This window comes from Homarus americanus, unplaced genomic scaffold (genome assembly GCF_018991925.1).
Source record: "Homarus americanus isolate GMGI-L3 unplaced genomic scaffold, GMGI_Hamer_2.0 scaffold34360, whole genome shotgun sequence".
In the NCBI taxonomy this organism is placed as follows: domain Eukaryota; kingdom Metazoa; phylum Arthropoda; class Malacostraca; order Decapoda; family Nephropidae; genus Homarus; species Homarus americanus.
This window is the reverse complement of record NW_024739403.1, coordinates 9731884-9754420: the sequence shown is the minus strand read 5'-3', so window position 1 is coordinate 9754420 and position 22537 is coordinate 9731884. Positions and strand designations below refer to the sequence as shown.

General features: G+C 39.5%; 3 protein-coding genes across 3 annotated transcripts; all 3 read left to right on the top strand.

The window, feature by feature from the left end:
* The first annotated feature begins 2484 nt into the window (after positions 1–2484).
* LOC121874639 lies at positions 2485–3733 on the top strand. Its single transcript, XM_042378867.1, has 2 exons — positions 2485–2534; positions 2695–3733. Exons 1-2 carry the CDS (start codon positions 2485–2487, stop codon positions 3731–3733), a joined length of 1089 nt encoding a protein of 362 aa, XP_042234801.1.
* A 6717-nt stretch (positions 3734–10450) lies between these two features.
* LOC121874638 lies at positions 10451–11699 on the top strand. The gene is made up of 2 exons (XM_042378866.1): positions 10451–10500; positions 10661–11699. Exons 1-2 carry the CDS (start codon positions 10451–10453, stop codon positions 11697–11699), a joined length of 1089 nt encoding a protein of 362 aa, XP_042234800.1.
* Positions 11700–20116: 8417 nt separating this feature from the next.
* LOC121874636 lies at positions 20117–21127 on the top strand. Its single transcript, XM_042378865.1, has one exon. It carries the CDS (start codon positions 20117–20119, stop codon positions 21125–21127), a length of 1011 nt encoding a protein of 336 aa, XP_042234799.1.
* Positions 21128–22537: the final 1410 nt, after the last annotated feature.

The window sequence follows — 22537 nt, the reverse complement described above, 5'->3', positions numbered from 1 at the left end:
AGACGGCCAGAAACGGTTCAGGAAGTCCTCAGCTTCCTAGGTCTGATCAACTACCTGACCAGGTTCATACCACGATTAGCGACATTGAGCGAACCTCTGAAAAACCTGACGAGAATGAACAGCAAGTAGACCTGGACAGAAAAAGAAGAGAGGTGCTTCAACAAGCTGAAGGAGGCCATCATGAAGAGCAAGGCACTCATGCACTTCAACCCTCAGCTACCAACCACACTAATGGTGGATGGTAGTCTGGTAGGACTAGGGGCAATGCTATGCCAAAACCACCAAGGGGTACTCAAACCCATCAGTTATGCCTCCCGAACACTGACTCAGGTGGAAAGACGATATTGTCAGCTGGAGAGGGAAGCCTTAGCCATAGTTTGGGTACAGTTGTACCCCACTTAACGCGGTCAATTGAACCCAGAGGGTCCCGTGTTAAGTGAAATCCGCGTTAAGTGAACAACAGAACATATGGGATTAATTCCAATAGAAACCGGCCCGACCCCCAAACTCCACTTTTTGAAGGCACATACCTATGTTGTAGTAAAAATAACATCTTAATTTTATGATGGTACATGCACACAATTAATACTTAAGAGAAATAGAGAAATACAGTCGCCAAGTTAATCTCCATTCAAATAATGGACTCAACTCCCTCCCCCTCTCACACTACACTGCCAGCTCTTCCCTCTCAGAGAAATTTTTGGGGGAAAACCACTAAATTTTAATAAATAATATCTCAAACTAAAGTTAGGATAATACAATTGACATTGCTGGATTCCTTGTAAGACCAGGAATATTTTGAATATAAATGTCATATATTTTGCACAAAAGATAACATAGTTACCTAGAGAAAAATTTTTATCTAAAATTTGTATGTTTAATGCAAAATATATGATGTTTATATTCAAAATGATCACCAAATTATAAGAATTCCAGCAATGTAAATTATATTCTGACCGGGTAATTTGTATGAATTTTATGAGCTAAAACAAATATCTTCAGTTAATAAAAAAAAAAATAATCTTCACGACACTATCTGTCAATCAAAGTACCCCACCTTGCCTCCCCCCCTCTTCCAACCGCGCGGTCAGTCCCAACCCTCCCCCCCACCCCCCACCAATCCTCCCTTCCAGAGTTTTTAACATTTAGTATTAAATAATACCTCAGATTAAAGTTAGGATAATATAATTGACATTGCTGGATTCCTTGTAAGACCAGGAATATTTTGAATATAAATGTCATATATTTTGCACAAAAGATAACATAGTTAATTTGAGAAAATTTTTTATCTAAAATTTGTATGTCTAATGCAAAATATATGATGTTTATATTCAAAATGATCATCAAATTATAAGAATTCCAGCAATGTAAATTATATTCAGACCGGGTAATTTGTATGAATTTTATGAGCTAAAACAAATATCTTCAGTTAATAAAAAAAAATAATAATTCTTCACGGGGTAACAGATGGTCGGTCGGTCCCTCCCTCACCCCCCACCCCCCACCAACCGTCCCAAGGAGATGTGTGGGATAACCACTAAATTTTAATAAATAATACCTCAAACTAAAGTTAGGATAATATAATTGACATTGCTGGATTCCTTGTAAGACCAGGAATATTTTGAATATAAATGTCATATATTTTGCACAAAAGATAACATAGTTACTCTGAGAAAATTTTTTATCTAAAATTTGTATGTCTAATGCAAAATATATGATGTTTATATTCAAAATGATCACCAAATTATAAGAATTCCAGCAATGTAAATTATATTCTGGCCGGGTAATTTGTATGAATTTTATGAGCTAAAACAGGCAGTCAGGCAGGGTGGCGGGTGGGGCAAATCTAAAAATAGCGTCTCGAGCCGGACACTCACCGCGTATATGTGGAAAAAATCCGTGTTAAGTGAAAGTTCAGCTCTGGCGACGCACCGCGTATATGATAAAACGCGTTAAGTGAAACCGCGTTAGGCGGGGTAATACTGTATATGAAAAATTTCATCTCTATCTTTACGGGAAAGAATTCATCATCATGACCGATCACAAAGAGCTAACGACCATCTTCAGCCCGAAAGGCAAACCATCGGCCCGTATACTCCGGTGGATCCTACGCATGCAACAGTACAATTTCACGGTCCAACACATCAAAGGAAGTGACAATACGGCAGACATACTGTCTAGACAACCCCTGCCATTCGATGCTCAAATCTCTGAAGAAGAGAAACTGGCAGAGGGATTCATCAACTATGTGGTTGCCAACGGGATCCCGAAAGCTATGACACTCCGAAATTCTCGAAGAATCAGGGAAGGATCCGACTATAAGAGCCTTCAAAGACGCCACCACCAAGAATGACTGGACGGATAAACTAACGGAGCCTTTCAAACACGTACGTGCAGAATTTACATCAAAACGGAGACTCGTGTTGAGGGGATCCCAGATCGTAATGCCCCAAACACTACAACGACGCACAATGCAACTCGCACATGAGACACACCTGGGAATGGTCAAGACCAAGGCGCTACTCCGAGGCAAGGTATGGTGGCCAACTATCAACAAGGACGTGGAGAAGGCAATCAGACAATGCATCCCATGTACAAACCTCGATACAAAAAAACAAGCCAATCCGGTGAATGTGTCTGAGATGAAGGGGCCGTGGGAGGTAATCCACGTGACATATGTGGACCGTTCCCTAGTGGTGACTATGTGCTGGGAATCATCGATGCAGGATCCCGGTGGCCAGAAGCCTTTGTGGTCAAAACTATCAATACCGATACCGTTACGACCCTGATCGAATGCTGCATCACTACACACAGCATCCCAGCAGTCATTGTGTTAGATAACGGACCACAGTTCAGAGCCAAGGAGTTTGCACAATTCTGTGAAGAATGGGGAATAAAACACCACAAAGTGACACCATATCATCCCCAAGCAAATGGGGAAATCAAGCGGTTCTTCGCGACCATGTTGAAAGCACTCCGAGCGATGCATACTGAGGGGAAAGATTGGAGACAGCAACTCGGTAAATTCTTGATGCACTACAGGAACACCCCTCACTCGATGACAGGAGAGACGCCAGCCAAACTCCTCATGGGAAGGAACATCAAGGTGAAACTCCCCCAAGTGAGTCATGACTTAGAAGACACACAAGTGACATGTTGGGATGTGGCACGCAAGAGAGATAAAAGAGAAAAGGAGAAACTGAAACTCCGGACAGACAACCGGAATAAGTCCAAACTAGTGGAATTGAGACCAACTGATCAAGTGCTCCTGAAGCAAACCAAGAAAGACAAGCTCTCAACTAATTATGATCCTAAACCGTGGACGATAAGTGAAAGGCGAGGAAATTCAGATACTCTACAGCGAGGACCCAAGAAGATATTACGCAGCACATCCCAGATGAGAAGAATTCCAGGGAGATGCCAAGGAGGAAATGACGGCAGCGGAGATAGTGACACAGACGGAAGCCACAAAGCGGCCGAGAGAACCGACAACACTCATCGAAACCGGGAAAACAACCAAGCCGCCAACACGCCGAGGACAGGGATGGATGAGTCCAGGCAGGACGAGAACAGCGAGGAGGAACCACTCGCTGCTAGGCGACCACGTCGTACTATAGTAAAACCGAAGAAATACCAGGATGGAGCTGAAGACTTCGGAGCGGATGGAAGTGAAAGCTCTGGAACGGATGAAGTTGATGACTCCGAAATGGATGGAGAGACAAGCGACGAATAAGAACCCGGCCGTTCATGGAACTAAAGAGAACGGCAATACAGAACTGTCTTCATGAATAAAAGGGAGGGGAAGATGTACTGTTCCAAGCGTATAGTCATTGGAGTATGTGTACTAGTATATGTGTGAGATGGTGTAGCCTATGTGTGTTAATTCCTGTTCTGTACATTTCAGGTATTGGTGCCTTCTGTATTGAGACAATAAACATCAACAAAATCAAACAGTATATTACTGACCGACAGTGCATACAGTAAAGTTACTATGAGTGGAAACAGGCTGCTGTCGAATGCCAATCAGCTGATGGGTAACATTGAATGTAAGGATGATCCCAACAGGCCTTGGGTAATATTGGTAAGATCTAATTCTTCTTTGTTTTCAATCATATCTGAGTCTGTGGATTCCTTATTCAAGGTATTTTATGAAAATGTTTCTAAACTTCCTGATCTCTCAGCACTAACAAAGAGACAGGAAGGCCAAGCAACTGTGGGTCATCAGTCATTGTTTCTAGGTGATACTACACTTTCTTGGCCTGATATTTGCCCCAAATGATCTCTGAATTAGATAATGTCTGGGCTAACATATTGAAAGACTTAACATTCATTGCCGCAGATAGGAATGCTCACAAGTTTAGTTTTTTTTTTTTAAGTTCCAATTTAATGACAAAAAGAGTTCCTTATATGAACTTTCCCAATATTTTTTGGCTCCAAAATATGATGATATAAGTTATGAAATAAATTTGAAACCAATTGCTTCTCCACTGTTGCTTGAAGAATTCAAATTTAAGAAGTTGGAAGCAGATATTTGGTCTGCAATTCTGATGTGTCAGTTATGGACTAAGTTTGTGCTGGACTATGAGGACAGTTGAGAAGTAGACATATGTTTTGCTGCTGCTATACAAGGGATTCCATATTCCCTGTACAACTCATTTATGGAAATGTTGTTGAAAGCCCTAAAACTAAAAGCCCAGATAATGAAGCAAGCCACTAATAATGTTTCAAGTGGTAGTGCTTATTTAATACTACGTTCTTCCCCTCTTTCTCCTGCTTTGTTTGATGAACAACCATAAGTTAAGTATAGATCAGCTGTTGAGCAAGCTATTAATATTACGGTTCCCAGGAGTCCTCAGACTTTTTGGAAATTTAAAAGAGGAAGGTCTAACAGGGGAACAGGACCAGCAGCAAGGTTCAGTTATCAATCCAAAGAAAACTTTAGAGGAGGAAACAATTCAAGATGTAGTAAGGGTGGCCGTTTGTTCAAAAGTGGAAGTAGACCTTATTCCACCACATCAGCGGTCATTCCCTCCCAATGAAGCCAGACAGCTGGGTCTTCTAGGGGGTTGGGAAAACAGGTGGACTTCAACCATATGGATTTACAAGACAATCAAAGGGGCCCTCCCCTAGTGTTACCAAAAAGGGATAAAAAAGAAACCCCCTTACTCACAGAATCTGTAATTCAACTGTTAAACAGAGGTGTGATAGAACTGTTGCAGTCAGAGAAATGTTTCATGTCTCGCCTATTCCCAGTCTCCAAGACAGGCAGCGACAACTTGAGGTGGATTTTAGATCTTTCCTTCCTGAATAATTTCATTACCAAAACAAGCTTCAAGATGCTCACTTACGATTATCTGAGGCATCTACTTCCGCCCAATGCTTGGATCTCGAAGATGCCTATTATCACGTGCCTCTTGCTCCCAGGTACAGAATGATTCTAGATTTCGCAGTGGGGGATGAAAGTTATCAATTTACAGTGATGCCATTCGGCCTGATAATTGCGCCAGAAGTGTTTACAAAACTGGCATACATCCCCAGGAGATCCTTGCGAAGGAGGGCATAAGAACTTTAGCTTATCTAGACGATTAGCTGATAGTGGGAAATTCTTCCAAATATTGTCAAAGGGCGACCCAACGTACACTAGTACTATTTCAAAACCTAGTATTAAAGATAAACCGGGTCAAATCTAATCTCATACTATATCAGAAATTGGATTGGTTAGGTCTCCATTGGGACATAAATCAGCAGTCAGTCAGTCTGCCAGGAGCAAAGGTAACAGATGTGAAAAACCAAGTGGAAGCCTTTTGTGCAAAGAAAGAGGTTTCTTGGCACGATTGGAAAAAACTACTGGGTCTGTTGAATTTTGCCACAATAGTAGTTCCTTTGGGCAAGATAAGGAAGAAGCAACTAACTCATCTGGGGTTGAATTTGCTTCACAGAAACAGAAATTTTGCTTCTCTCCCAATTCACAAGACTCTTCTGTCTTGGTGGAAAAATTGAGACAATCTAATTGGTTTCTCTCCCTGGGTTCCACCTCAAGCAGACTTGGTCGTTTGTACGGATGCGTCCAAAATAGGATGGGGATACCATTCCTCAAAAGGGGGATTCAGTCAAGGGAAGTGGAGCAACTTCCTTTGGGACAAACACATAAACGTAAAGAATTAGCAGTACTGTAGTCCCATTCTTTTTGTTGGCAAACCCAAATTTAAAAAATATGACAATCATGTTTGCCATTAACAACAAAATGGCAGTGTTTTGTCTCAATCATCAAGGCTCAAAGCAACTCATATACCAGGAGTACACAACAATTGGGCAGATGCGTTGTCCCGTCTCAGGCGAGTATCAACGGAAACAGAATGGTCCCAAAAGGTATCAGAGTTCAAGAGTCTAGTGAGGAAGTTTGGAAATCCAAAAATAGATCTCTTTGCCTCCCTAAAAAATCACAAGATGCCACTTTATGCATCTCTGGAACGATCGAATCTTTTTTGGAAATGCTCTACTTATAGATTGGAACCGTTGGAATTCAATCTATCTGTTCCCACCTGTGAAAATGTTGCCCAAAGTGGTTCACAAACTCAGATCATTCCAAAGCAAGGTCCTCTTAATTACACCATATTGGATCCTACAACCTTGGTGCCTGGATCTGTTGGACTGGTGCCCGCATCCACTACAATTGCAGCAAGGGTCTAGACCAGGTACGTACTGCATTCTCAGTTCAAGATATCTTTGGCACTTCACGCTTGGAGTTTCTCAAAAGAAGTTTAAATAGATTGTTGGGTAATTACATTATAGCAAACCAAGTAATAACAGGTCATAGACCCTAAACTTCTATGCAATATAAGAAAGCTTGGAAACTTTTTCAACAATTTATCAAGTTAACGACTAGACACATTGTCGGAAACAGTTGTTAGAATTTTTTGAATTTCTGTTCAGAGTAAAAGGCCTTCAAGGATCAAAATTGCATCTTGTAAATCAGCATTGGTTGACCCTCTGGCGTGGGGTTTTAATATTACTTTGAACCCAAGAATTGCTGTAGAAGGCAGGCTTCCATCTAGCAATAGCAACAGGTATGAGGATCAGTGAACTGATTTCAATTTCCAATAATCCATCATTATTGGTATTTCCTGAGGAAGATGTCACCCTTTTTACTATGGAGATCCTAAGAAAAAATGAAAGGGAGGATTTTCAAGCTCAACCTATTAGGATAAAACGGCTAATGGATGAGACAAGGGTTCCTCAAATATTGTGCCCAGTTAAAAATTTTCAGGAATGGTTAATCAGATTCCCGAATCGAGGCCCCTATGTATTCTGATCACAGGATGGTAAGAAATTGTCTCCTAGTCAAATGACAAAATATTTATCTCAGTTAGTGAATCAAGCAGACCCTGGTAAGAAATTTTTGGCACATGACACCAGAAAATATGCAGGGTCTGTGGCTTTTCTGTGGCATATGAGCCTCATTCAGATCAAAGAAGTGGGCTTTAGGCGATCTTCAAAAATTTTTAAAAACAGCTACGTATATCTCGGCCTACACGGCGACAGGGTGTATAAGACGACCCCAAAAATGTCCATTTAAAAAGTAGCTTTTGAGCCCTATTCGCTGTATAAGACCGGTACCCCAAATGTGACACTTACTATTGGGAGCTTACTGACCCAGTAGTCCTTTACCAACCATCCCATTGACCAGTGCTGTTTACACATCCTTGGTTTTTAAATTAAGGCCAATTCACTTCAAGTAATGGCAACAAGTGTTACCGGTTGGTGTAGTGTAAACACTAGTGACTCACTTAAACGTCTGTTATTTAACTGGAACTAATGTCGGTGTCGAATACAATTGTTTCATTTACTTGAAATGGGTTTACCGATTTATTTGTTTATTTATTTATTTATAACATACTGTAATATATTAAACACACTGCAAGTATTTTCTTTAATTTATAAGCTTGCTTCACGAGAGACAATTGGTGGAGGGACTGTTCCGACTGTTTACACCAGCTACAGTATTCTAATTCAATAGTGTTTCATTAGGATTTGAGAGAAAAAGATTACTGTACATACTTACTACATACATTTATTACACAAATATATATATATATATATATATATATATATATATATATATATATATATATATATATATATATATATATATATATATAAATACATATATATGCAAGTAAATCACTGTAGGTGCGCGTGATCTAGGTATATGCTGATAACCACAAGGAAAGAAGAAAACACGAAGTTCCCAAGCGCTTTCGTGTAATTCACATCTTCAGGGGTGAGTACAGACTAAAGAGAAGTACAAAACAAGGTGTATATATACAGAGGAGAGTGAGACCAGGTCCACAATGGTCAGGTATTACGTAATGACCCTACAATTGAACCCAGAGGGTCCCGCGTTAAGTGAAATCCGCGTTAAGTGAACAACAGAACATATGGGATTAATTCCAATAGAAACCGGCCCGACCCCCAAACTCCACTTTTTGAAGGCACATACCTATGTTGTAGTAAAAATAACATCTTAATTTTATGATGGTACATGCACACAATTAATACTTAAGAGAAATAGAGAAATACAGTCGCCAAGTTAATGTCCATTCAAATAATGGACTCAACTCCCTCCCACTCTCACACTACACTGCCGGCTCTTCCCTCTCAGAGAAATTTTTGGGGGAAAACCACTAAATTTTAATAAATAATACCTCAAACTAAAGTTAGGATAATACAATTGACATTGCTGGATTCCTTGTAAGACCAGGAATATTTTGAATATAAATGTCATATATTTTGCACAAAAGATAACATAGTTACCTAGAGAAAAATTTTTATCTAAAATTTGTATGTTTAATGCAAAATATATGATGTTTATATTCAAAATGATCACCAAATTATAAGAATTCCAGCAATGTAAATTATATTCTGACCGGGTAATTTGTATGAATTTTATGAGCTAAAACAAATATCTTCAGTTAATAAAAAAAAAATAATCTTCACGACACTATCTGTCAATCAAAGTACCCCACCTTGCCTCCCCCCCTCTTCCAACCGCGCGGTCAGTCCCAACCCTCCCCCCCACCCCCCACCAATCCTCCCTTCCAGAGTTTTTAACATTTAGTATTAAATAATACCTCAGATTAAAGTTAGGATAATATAATTGACATTGCTGGATTCCTTGTAAGACCAGGAATATTTTGAATATAAATGTCATATATTTTGCACAAAAGATAACATAGTTACCTAGAGAAAATTTTTATCTAAAAATTGTATGTTTAATGCAAAATATATGATGTTTATATTCAAAATGATCACCAAATTATAAGAATTCCAGCAATGTAAATTATATTCTGACCGGGTAATTTGTATGAATTTTATGAGCTAAAACAAATATCTTCAGTTAATAAAAAAAAAAATAATTCTTCACTGGGTAACAGATGGTCGGTCGGTCCCTCCCTCCCCCCCACCCCCCACCAACCGTCCCAAGGAGATGTGTGGGATAACCACTAAATTTTAATAAATAATACCTCAAACTAAAGTTAGGATAATATAATTGACATTGCTGGATTCCTTGTAAGACCAGGAATATTTTGAATATAAATGTCATATATTTTGCACAAAAGATAACATAGTTACTCTGAGAAAAATTTTTATCTAAAAATTGTATGTTTAATGCAAAATATATGATGTTTATATTCAAAATGATCACCAAATTATAAGAATTCCAGCAATGTAAATTATATTCTGGCCGGGTAATTTGTATGAATTTTATGAGCTAAAACAGGCAGTCAGGCAGGGTGGCGGGTGGGGCAAATCTAAAAATAGCGTCTCGAGCCGGACACTCACCGCGTATATGTGGAAAAAATCCGTGTTAAGTGAAAGTTCAGCTCTGGCGACGCACCGCGTATATGATAAAACGCGTTAAGTGAAACCGCGTTAGGCGGGGTAATACTGTATATGAAAAATTTCATCTCTATCTTTACGGGAAAGAATTCATCATCATGACCGATCACAAAGAGCTAACGACCATCTTCAGCCCGAAAGGCAAACCATCGGCCCGTATACTCCGGTGGATCCTACGCATGCAACAGTACAATTTCACGGTCCAACACATCAAAGGAAGTGACAATACGGCAGACATACTGTCTAGACAACCCCTGCCATTCGATGCTCAAATCTCTGAAGAAGAGAAACTGGCAGAGGGATTCATCAACTATGTGGTTGCCAACGGGATCCCGAAAGCTATGACACTCCGAAATTCTCGAAGAATCAGGGAAGGATCCGACTATAAGAGCCTTCAAAGACGCCACCACCAAGAATGACTGGACGGATAAACTAACGGAGCCTTTCAAACACGTACGTGCAGAATTTACATCAAAACGGAGACTCGTGTTGAGGGGATCCCAGATCGTAATGCCCCAAACACTACAACGACGCACAATGCAACTCGCACATGAGACACACCTGGGAATGGTCAAGACCAAGGCGCTACTCCGAGGCAAGGTATGGTGGCCAACTATCAACAAGGACGTGGAGAAGGCAATCAGACAATGCATCCCATGTACAAACCTCGATACAAAAAAACAAGCCAATCCGGTGAATGTGTCTGAGATGAAGGGGCCGTGGGAGGTAATCCACGTGACATATGTGGACCGTTCCCTAGTGGTGACTATGTGCTGGGAATCATCGATGCAGGATCCCGGTGGCCAGAAGCCTTTGTGGTCAAAACTATCAATACCGATACCGTTACGACCCTGATCGAATGCTGCATCACTACACACAGCATCCCAGCAGTCATTGTGTTAGATAACGGACCACAGTTCAGAGCCAAGGAGTTTGCACAATTCTGTGAAGAATGGGGAATAAAACACCACAAAGTGACACCATATCATCCCCAAGCAAATGGGGAAATCAAGCGGTTCTTCGCGACCATGTTGAAAGCACTCCGAGCGATGCATACTGAGGGGAAAGATTGGAGACAGCAACTCGGTAAATTCTTGATGCACTACAGGAACACCCCTCACTCGATGACAGGAGAGACGCCAGCCAAACTCCTCATGGGAAGGAACATCAAGGTGAAACTCCCCCAAGTGAGTCATGACTTAGAAGACACACAAGTGACATGTTGGGATGTGGCACGCAAGAGAGATAAAAGAGAAAAGGAGAAACTGAAACTCCGGACAGACAACCGGAATAAGTCCAAACTAGTGGAATTGAGACCAACTGATCAAGTGCTCCTGAAGCAAACCAAGAAAGACAAGCTCTCAACTAATTATGATCCTAAACCGTGGACGATAAGTGAAAGGCGAGGAAATTCAGATACTCTACAGCGAGGACCCAAGAAGATATTACGCAGCACATCCCAGATGAGAAGAATTCCAGGGAGATGCCAAGGAGGAAATGACGGCAGCGGAGATAGTGACACAGACGGAAGCCACAAAGCGGCCGAGAGAACCGACAACACTCATCGAAACCGGGAAAACAACCAAGCCGCCAACACGCCGAGGACAGGGATGGATGAGTCCAGGCAGGACGAGAACAGCGAGGAGGAACCACTCGCTGCTAGGCGACCACGTCGTACTATAGTAAAACCGAAGAAATACCAGGATGGAGCTGAAGACTTCGGAGCGGATGGAAGTGAAAGCTCTGGAACGGATGAAGTTGATGACTCCGAAATGGATGGAGAGACAAGCGACGAATAAGAACCCGGCCGTTCATGGAACTAAAGAGAACGGCAATACAGAACTGTCTTCATGAATAAAAGGGAGGGGAAGATGTACTGTTCCAAGCGTATAGTCATTATGATATATGTACAGGCCTCCTCTTTACAAACAGTTTTTGCTCATTGATTTAGATTATCGACGGATTATTGGCGGATTTTTATTTTAACAAACAGCCTCTGATCCTCTCCTTGAACAGGGCTAGAAGTGCGTGTTTTTCGAATCGTTTTCAGTTAAAAAATTATTACATCACACGTATATTTTACCTAAACTGCGCCTGAATGAATATATTCTCGGAAATAAATAGTAGTTTTGCTGAAACGTGATGTATTACAATGTAAAATAGGATAAAATACATGACGAAAACAAAAGACTTTACCTAAGCTTCCGATGTTCTTGAGATGTTACTCGTTTTTTTAATAGTTTTCGGTTAAAATTCTATTATATTACAATGATATTCTATTCATACTGTGCTTGATATAATACATTCACGGAAATGTAATATTTTTGCTAAAATGACGTACGTATTACAGTGGAAAGTGGGATCAAATCGTGACGAAAACAATGACTTGCGCTTTCTTTCGTTCAAAAGATGTTACCGTAATCACTTTTCGAATGGTTTAGTTAAAAAACTGTTGTATTGTATTACAATAATATCCTAATTGACTTGAATAAATATTACGATACCATATTTCTGAATATTTTCATTAAAATCCATCAAATCATTTTCCTTGTCATCGTCTGCAGCACCAAACAGCTTCTCCCAGTCCTCTCCTTGAACAGGGATAGAGGGTACGTGTTTTTCGAATCGTTTTCAGTTAAAAAATTATTACATCACACGTATATTTTACCTAAACTGCGCCTGAATGAATATATTCTCGGAAATAAATAGTAGTTTTGCTGAAACGTGATGTATTTCACTGTAAAATAGGATAAAATACATGACGGAAACAAAAGACTTTACCTAAGCTTCCGATGTTCTTGAGATGTTACTCGTTTTTTTAATAGTTTTCGGTTAAAATTCTGTTATATTACAATGATATTCTATTCATACTGTGCTAGATATAATACATTCACGGAAATGTAATATTTTTGTTGAAATGACGTACGTATTAAAGTGGAAAGTGGGATCAAATCGTGACGAAAACAATGACTCACTTTCTTTCGTTCAAAAGATGTTACCGTAATCACTTTTCGAATGGTTTAGTTAAAAAACTGTTGTATTACAATAATATTCCCTCCTAATTGACTTGAATAAATACTTGAATGTAAATATACAATATTTTTGTTGAAACTACCCGCGTTTCAGTGTAAAGTGTTGTAATAATAAATGGTAAACAATTTGCCTTGGGCAGCCGGATTTTTGGACTTTTACTGTACTGTACACTGTTTTGTTTACTGTAAGGACCGATGTTCACTTCAATAAATGAAATCGTAAGTTTGCTAGTATTTTTGTCCACTTATTATATTATTATTTATACACTATTATTTAAGGTTATGCGTAAAGGAAACGCATTAATGCTTAAAGGTACATTTATTCAACATATGCTAATAATAGTTAGAAAAATTACGTAACAATCTAAGTGTCGTGGTTTCTTGACGTGATTTTGAAGCGTAAACCCCGTGGAAATGAAATTCTTCAATAACACAAGTATATGTGTGAGATGATGTAGCCTATGTGTGTTAATTCCTGTTCTGTACATTTCAGGTATTGGTGCCTTCTGTATTGAGACAATAAACATCAACAAAATCAAACAGTATATTACTGACCGACAGTGCATACAGTAAAGTTACTATGAGTGGAAACAGGCTGCTGTCGAATGCCAATCAGCTGATGGGTAACATTGAATGTAAGGATGATCCCAACAGGCCTTGGGTAATATTGGTAAGATCTAATTCTTCTTTGTTTTCAATCATATCTGAGTCTGTGGATTCCTTATTCAAGGTATTTTATGAAAATGTTTCTAAACTTCCTGATCTCTCAGCACTAACAAAGAGACAGGAAGGCCAAGCAACTGTGGGTCATCAGTCATTGTTTCTAGGTGATACTACACTTTCTTGGCCTGATATTTGCCCCAAATGATCTCTGAATTAGATAATGTCTGGGCTAACATATTGAAAGACTTAACATTCATTGCCGCAGATAGGAATGCTCACAAGTTTAGTTTTTTTTTTTTAAGTTCCAATTTAATGACAAAAAGAGTTCCTTATATGAACTTTCCCAATATTTTTTGGCTCCAAAATATGATGATATAAGTTATGAAATAAATTTGAAACCAATTGCTTCTCCACTGTTGCTTGAAGAATTCAAATTTAAGAAGTTGGAAGCAGATATTTGGTCTGCAATTCTGATGTGTCAGTTATGGACTAAGTTTGTGCTGGACTATGAGGACAGTTGAGAAGTAGACATATGTTTTGCTGCTGCTATACAAGGGATTCCATATTCCCTGTACAACTCATTTATGGAAATGTTGTTGAAAGCCCTAAAACTAAAAGCCCAGATAATGAAGCAAGCCACTAATAATGTTTCAAGTGGTAGTGCTTATTTAATACTACGTTCTTCCCCTCTTTCTCCTGCTTTGTTTGATGAACAACCATAAGTTAAGTATAGATCAGCTGTTGAGCAAGCTATTAATATTACGGTTCCCAGGAGTCCTCAGACTTTTTGGAAATTTAAAAGAGGAAGGTCTAACAGGGGAACAGGACCAGCAGCAAGGTTCAGTTATCAATCCAAAGAAAACTTTAGAGGAGGAAACAATTCAAGATGTAGTAAGGGTGGCCGTTTGTTCAAAAGTGGAAGTAGACCTTATTCCACCACATCAGCGGTCATTCCCTCCCAATGAAGCCAGACAGCTGGGTCTTCTAGGGGGTTGGGAAAACAGGTGGACTTCAACCATATGGATTTACAAGACAATCAAAGGGGCCCTCCCCTAGTGTTACCAAAAAGGGATAAAAAAGAAACCCCCTTACTCACAGAATCTGTAATTCAACTGTTAAACAGAGGTGTGATAGAACTGTTGCAGTCAGAGAAATGTTTCATGTCTCGCCTATTCCCAGTCTCCAAGACAGGCAGCGACAACTTGAGGTGGATTTTAGATCTTTCCTTCCTGAATAATTTCATTACCAAAACAAGCTTCAAGATGCTCACTTACGATTATCTGAGGCATCTACTTCCGCCCAATGCTTGGATCTCGAAGATGCCTATTATCACGTGCCTCTTGCTCCCAGGTACAGAATGATTCTAGATTTCGCAGTGGGGGATGAAAGTTATCAATTTACAGTGATGCCATTCGGCCTGATAATTGCGCCAGAAGTGTTTACAAAACTGGCATACATCCCCAGGAGATCCTTGCGAAGGAGGGCATAAGAACTTTAGCTTATCTAGACGATTAGCTGATAGTGGGAAATTCTTCCAAATATTGTCAAAGGGCGACCCAACGTACACTAGTACTATTTCAAAACCTAGTATTAAAGATAAACCGGGTCAAATCTAATCTCATACTATATCAGAAATTGGATTGGTTAGGTCTCCATTGGGACATAAATCAGCAGTCAGTCAGTCTGCCAGGAGCAAAGGTAACAGATGTGAAAAACCAAGTGGAAGCCTTTTGTGCAAAGAAAGAGGTTTCTTGGCACGATTGGAAAAAACTACTGGGTCTGTTGAATTTTGCCACAATAGTAGTTCCTTTGGGCAAGATAAGGAAGAAGCAACTAACTCATCTGGGGTTGAATTTGCTTCACAGAAACAGAAATTTTGCTTCTCTCCCAATTCACAAGACTCTTCTGTCTTGGTGGAAAAATTGAGACAATCTAATTGGTTTCTCTCCCTGGGTTCCACCTCAAGCAGACTTGGTCGTTTGTACGGATGCGTCCAAAATAGGATGGGGATACCATTCCTCAAAAGGGGGATTCAGTCAAGGGAAGTGGAGCAACTTCCTTTGGGACAAACACATAAACGTAAAGAATTAGCAGTACTGTAGTCCCATTCTTTTTGTTGGCAAACCCAAATTTAAAAAATATGACAATCATGTTTGCCATTAACAACAAAATGGCAGTGTTTTGTCTCAATCATCAAGGCTCAAAGCAACTCATATACCAGGAGTACACAACAATTGGGCAGATGCGTTGTCCCGTCTCAGGCGAGTATCAACGGAAACAGAATGGTCCCAAAAGGTATCAGAGTTCAAGAGTCTAGTGAGGAAGTTTGGAAATCCAAAAATAGATCTCTTTGCCTCCCTAAAAAATCACAAGATGCCACTTTATGCATCTCTGGAACGATCGAATCTTTTTTGGAAATGCTCTACTTATAGATTGGAACCGTTGGAATTCAATCTATCTGTTCCCACCTGTGAAAATGTTGCCCAAAGTGGTTCACAAACTCAGATCATTCCAAAGCAAGGTCCTCTTAATTACACCATATTGGATCCTACAACCTTGGTGCCTGGATCTGTTGGACTGGTGCCCGCATCCACTACAATTGCAGCAAGGGTCTAGACCAGGTACGTACTGCATTCTCAGTTCAAGATATCTTTGGCACTTCACGCTTGGAGTTTCTCAAAAGAAGTTTAAATAGATTGTTGGGTAATTACATTATAGCAAACCAAGTAATAACAGGTCATAGACCCTAAACTTCTATGCAATATAAGAAAGCTTGGAAACTTTTTCAACAATTTATCAAGTTAACGACTAGACACATTGTCGGAAACAGTTGTTAGAATTTTTTGAATTTCTGTTCAGAGTAAAAGGCCTTCAAGGATCAAAATTGCATCTTGTAAATCAGCATTGGTTGACCCTCTGGCGTGGGGTTTTAATATTACTTTGAACCCAAGAATTGCTGTAGAAGGCAGGCTTCCATCTAGCAATAGCAACAGGTATGAGGATCAGTGAACTGATTTCAATTTCCAATAATCCATCATTATTGGTATTTCCTGAGGAAGATGTCACCCTTTTTACTATGGAGATCCTAAGAAAAAATGAAAGGGAGGATTTTCAAGCTCAACCTATTAGGATAAAACGGCTAATGGATGAGACAAGGGTTCCTCAAATATTGTGCCCAGTTAAAAATTTTCAGGAATGGTTAATCAGATTCCCGAATCGAGGCCCCTATGTATTCTGATCACAGGATGGTAAGAAATTGTCTCCTAGTCAAATGACAAAATATTTATCTCAGTTAGTGAATCAAGCAGACCCTGGTAAGAAATTTTTGGCACATGACACCAGAAAATATGCAGGGTCTGTGGCTTTTCTGTGGCATATGAGCCTCATTCAGATCAAAGAAGTGGGCTTTAGGCGATCTTCAAAAATTTTTAAAAACAGCTACGTATATCTCGGCCTACACGGCGACAGGGTGTATAAGACGACCCCAAAAATGTCCATTTAAAAAGTAGCTTTTGAGCCCTATTCGCTGTATAAGACCGGTACCCCAAATGTGACACTTACTATTGGGAGCTTACTGACCCAGTAGTCCTTTACCAACCATCCCATTGACCAGTGCTGTTTACACATCCTTGGTTTTTAAATTAAGGCCAATTCACTTCAAGTAATGGCAACAAGTGTTACCGGTTGGTGTAGTGTAAACACTAGTGACTCACTTAAACGTCTGTTATTTAACTGGAACTAATGTCGGTGTCGAATACAATTGTTTCATTTACTTGAAATGGGTTTACCGATTTATTTGTTTATTTATTTATTTATAACATACTGTAATATATTAAACACACTGCAAGTATTTTCTTTAATTTATAAGCTTGCTTCACGAGAGACAATTGGTGGAGGGACTGTTCCGACTGTTTACACCAGCTACAGTATTCTAATTCAATAGTGTTTCATTAGGATTTGAGAGAAAAAGATTACTGTACATACTTACTACATACATTTATTACACAAATATATATATATATATATATATATATATATATATATATATATATATATATATATATATATATATATATATATATATATATATATATATATAAATGCTATATATATGGTAAATCACTGAAAGTATCTAGATAACTTATGAAGAAGAACACGGTTTCAGTTGTAATTCACACTAGGGTGAGACAGACAAAGAGTATATAAAACAAGGTGGTATAGGAGGAGGAGGAAGTATATTCAGTCCATATTTATTGTAGTATTTTAATGACCCTACAATTGGAATTTATATTCTATATGGAATCATATGAACAATAGAAATATAGGATTAATTTAAATTCTTGCCCACTTCAAACTCCACTTTTGAAGGCACATACCTATGTTAGTAAAAATAACATCTTAATTTTATGATGGTACATGCACACAATTAATACTTAAGAGAAATAGAGAAATACAGTCGCAAAGTTAATGTTCATTCAAATAATGGACTCAACTCCCTCCCCCTCTTCTCACACTCCTGGCTCTTCCCTCTCTGAAAAATGTTTGGGGGAAAACCACTAGATTTTAAGGTATAGTAATAAATAATACTCAAACTAAAGTTAGGATAATATAATTGACATTGCTGGATTCCTTGTAAGACCAGGAATATTTTGAATATAAATGTCATATATTTTGCACAAAAGATAACATATTTACTCAGAGTAAACAAAATACTTAAAGTAGATCTAAAATTTGTATGTCTAATGCAAAATCTATGATGTTTATATTCAAAATGATCATCAAATTGTAAGAATTCCAGCAATGTAAATTATAATTTGATCGGGTAATTTATGAATTTCAGAGCTAAACAACATCTTCTAGTTAATAAAAAAAAATAATCTTTCACTTACACTATCTGTCAATCAGTACCCCACCTTGCCTCCCCCTTCTCACCAAATCCTTCAGTCCCAACCTCCCCCACCCCTCATAATCCTCCTCTTCCAGAGTTTTAATACTTAGTATTAATAACACCTCAGATTAAAGATAATATAATTGACATTGCTGACCAAAGGTTCGTAGGGAATATTTGAATATAAATGTCATATATTTTGCACAAAAGATAACATAGTTACCCAGAGAAAATTTTTTATCTAAAATTTGTATGTCTAATGCAAAATATATGATGTTTATATTCAAAATGATCACCAAATTATAAGAATTCCAGCAATGTAAATTATATTTTGACCTGGTAATTTGTATGAATTTTATGAGCTAAAACAAATATCTTCAGTTAATAAAAAAAAAATAATTAATGGGGTAACAGATGGTCGGTCGGTCCCTCCCTCCCCCCCACCTCCCACCAACCGTCCCAAGGAGATGTGTGGGATAACCACTAAATTTTAATAAATAATACCTCAAACTAAAGTTAGGATAATATAATTGACATTGCTGGATTCCTTGTAAGACCAGGCATATTTTGAATATAAATGTCATATATTTTGCACAAAAGATAACATAGTTACTCTGAGAAAAATTTTTATCTAAAATTTGTATGTCTAATGCAAAATATATGATGTTTATATTCAAAATGATCACCAAATTATAAGAATTCCAGCAATGTAAATTATATTCTGGCCGGGTAATTTGTATGAATTTTATGAGCTAAAACAGGCAGTCAGGCAGGGTGGCGGGTGGGGCAAATCTAAAAATAGCGTCTCGAGCCGGACACTCACCGCGTATATGTGGAAAAAATCCGTGTTAAGTGAAAGTTCAGCTCTGGCGACGCACCGCGTATATGATAAAACGCGTTAAGTGAAACCGCGTTAGGCGGGGTAATACTGTATATGAAAAATTTCATCTCTATCTTTACGGGAAAGAATTCATCATCATGACCGATCACAAAGAGCTAACGACCATCTTCAGCCCGAAAGGCAAACCATCGGCCCGTATACTCCGGTGGATCCTACGCATGCAACAGTACAATTTCACGGTCCAACACATCAAAGGAAGTGACAATACGGCAGACATACTGTCTAGACAACCCCTGCCATTCGATGCTCAAATCTCTGAAGAAGAGAAACTGGCAGAGGGATTCATCAACTATGTGGTTGCCAACGGGATCCCGAAAGCTATGACACTCCGAAATTCTCGAAGAATCAGGGAAGGATCCGACTATAAGAGCCTTCAAAGACGCCACCACCAAGAATGACTGGACGGATAAACTAACGGAGCCTTTCAAACACGTACGTGCAGAATTTACATCAAAACGGAGACTCGTGTTGAGGGGATCCCAGATCGTAATGCCCCAAACACTACAACGACGCACAATGCAACTCGCACATGAGACACACCTGGGAATGGTCAAGACCAAGGCGCTACTCCGAGGCAAGGTATGGTGGCCAACTATCAACAAGGACGTGGAGAAGGCAATCAGACAATGCATCCCATGTACAAACCTCGATACAAAAAAACAAGCCAATCCGGTGAATAACGATACCGGAGTAACCACTACATATGTGATCAGCTCCTAGTGGCATTAAACGATGGCATCCCGGTGGCCAGAAGCCTTTGTGGTCAAAACTATCAATACCGATACCGTTACGACCCTGATCGAATGCTGCATCACTACACACAGCATCCCAGCAGTCATTGTGTTAGATAACGGACCACAGTTCAGAGCCAAGGAGTTTGCACAATTCTGTGAAGAATGGGGAATAAAACACCACAAAGTGACACCATATCATCCCCAAGCAAATGGGGAAATCAAGCGGTTCTTCGCGACCATGTTGAAAGCACTCCGAGCGATGCATACTGAGGGGAAAGATTGGAGACAGCAACTCGGTAAATTCTTGATGCACTACAGGAACACCCCTCACTCGATGACAGGAGAGACGCCAGCCAAACTCCTCATGGGAAGGAACATCAAGGTGAAACTCCCCCAAGTGAGTCATGACTTAGAAGACACACAAGTGACATGTTGGGATGTGGCACGCAAGAGAGATAAAAGAGAAAAGGAGAAACTGAAACTCCGGACAGACAACCGGAATAAGTCCAAACTAGTGGAATTGAGACCAACTGATCAAGTGCTCCTGAAGCAAACCAAGAAAGACAAGCTCTCAACTAATTATGATCCTAAACCGTGGACGATAAGTGAAAGGCGAGGAAATTCAGATACTCTACAGCGAGGACCCAAGAAGATATTACGCAGCACATCCCAGATGAGAAGAATTCCAGGGAGATGCCAAGGAGGAAATGACGGCAGCGGAGATAGTGACACAGACGGAAGCCACAAAGCGGCCGAGAGAACCGACAACACTCATCGAAACCGGGAAAACAACCAAGCCGCCAACACGCCGAGGACAGGGATGGATGAGTCCAGGCAGGACGAGAACAGCGAGGAGGAACCACTCGCTGCTAGGCGACCACGTCGTACTATAGTAAAACCGAAGAAATACCAGGATGGAGCTGAAGACTTCGGAGCGGATGGAAGTGAAAGCTCTGGAACGGATGAAGTTGATGACTCCGAAATGGATGGAGAGACAAGCGACGAATAAGAACCCGGCCGTTCATGGAACTAAAGAGAACGGCAATACAGAACTGTCTTCATGAATAAAAGGGAGGGGAAGATGTACTGTTCCAAGCGTATAGTCATTGGAGTATGTGTACTAGTATATGTGTGAGATGGTGTAGCCTATGTGTGTTAATTCCTGTTCTGTACATTTCAGGTATTGGTGCCTTCTGTATTGAGACAATAAACATCAACAAAATCAAACAGTATATTACTGACCGACAGTGCATACAGTAAAGTTACTATGAGTGGAAACAGGCTGCTGTCGAATGCCAATCAGCTGATGGGTAACATTGAATGTAAGGATGATCCCAACAGGCCTTGGGTAATATTGGTAAGATCTAATTCTTCTTTGTTTTCAATCATATCTGAGTCTGTGGATTCCTTATTCAAGGTATTTTATGAAAATGTTTCTAAACTTCCTGATCTCTCAGCACTAACAAAGAGACAGGAAGGCCAAGCAACTGTGGGTCATCAGTCATTGTTTCTAGGTGATACTACACTTTCTTGGCCTGATATTTGCCCCAAATGATCTCTGAATTAGATAATGTCTGGGCTAACATATTGAAAGACTTAACATTCATTGCCGCAGATAGGAATGCTCACAAGTTTAGTTTTTTTTTTTTAAGTTCCAATTTAATGACAAAAAGAGTTCCTTATATGAACTTTCCCAATATTTTTTGGCTCCAAAATATGATGATATAAGTTATGAAATAAATTTGAAACCAATTGCTTCTCCACTGTTGCTTGAAGAATTCAAATTTAAGAAGTTGGAAGCAGATATTTGGTCTGCAATTCTGATGTGTCAGTTATGGACTAAGTTTGTGCTGGACTATGAGGACAGTTGAGAAGTAGACATATGTTTTGCTGCTGCTATACAAGGGATTCCATATTCCCTGTACAACTCATTTATGGAAATGTTGTTGAAAGCCCTAAAACTAAAAGCCCAGATAATGAAGCAAGCCACTAATAATGTTTCAAGTGGTAGTGCTTATTTAATACTACGTTCTTCCCCTCTTTCTCCTGCTTTGTTTGATGAACAACCATAAGTTAAGTATAGATCAGCTGTTGAGCAAGCTATTAATATTACGGTTCCCAGGAGTCCTCAGACTTTTTGGAAATTTAAAAGAGGAAGGTCTAACAGGGGAACAGGACCAGCAGCAAGGTTCAGTTATCAATCCAAAGAAAACTTTAGAGGAGGAAACAATTCAAGATGTAGTAAGGGTGGCCGTTTGTTCAAAAGTGGAAGTAGACCTTATTCCACCACATCAGCGGTCATTCCCTCCCAATGAAGCCAGACAGCTGGGTCTTCTAGGGGGTTGGGAAAACAGGTGGACTTCAACCATATGGATTTACAAGACAATCAAAGGGGCCCTCCCCTAGTGTTACCAAAAAG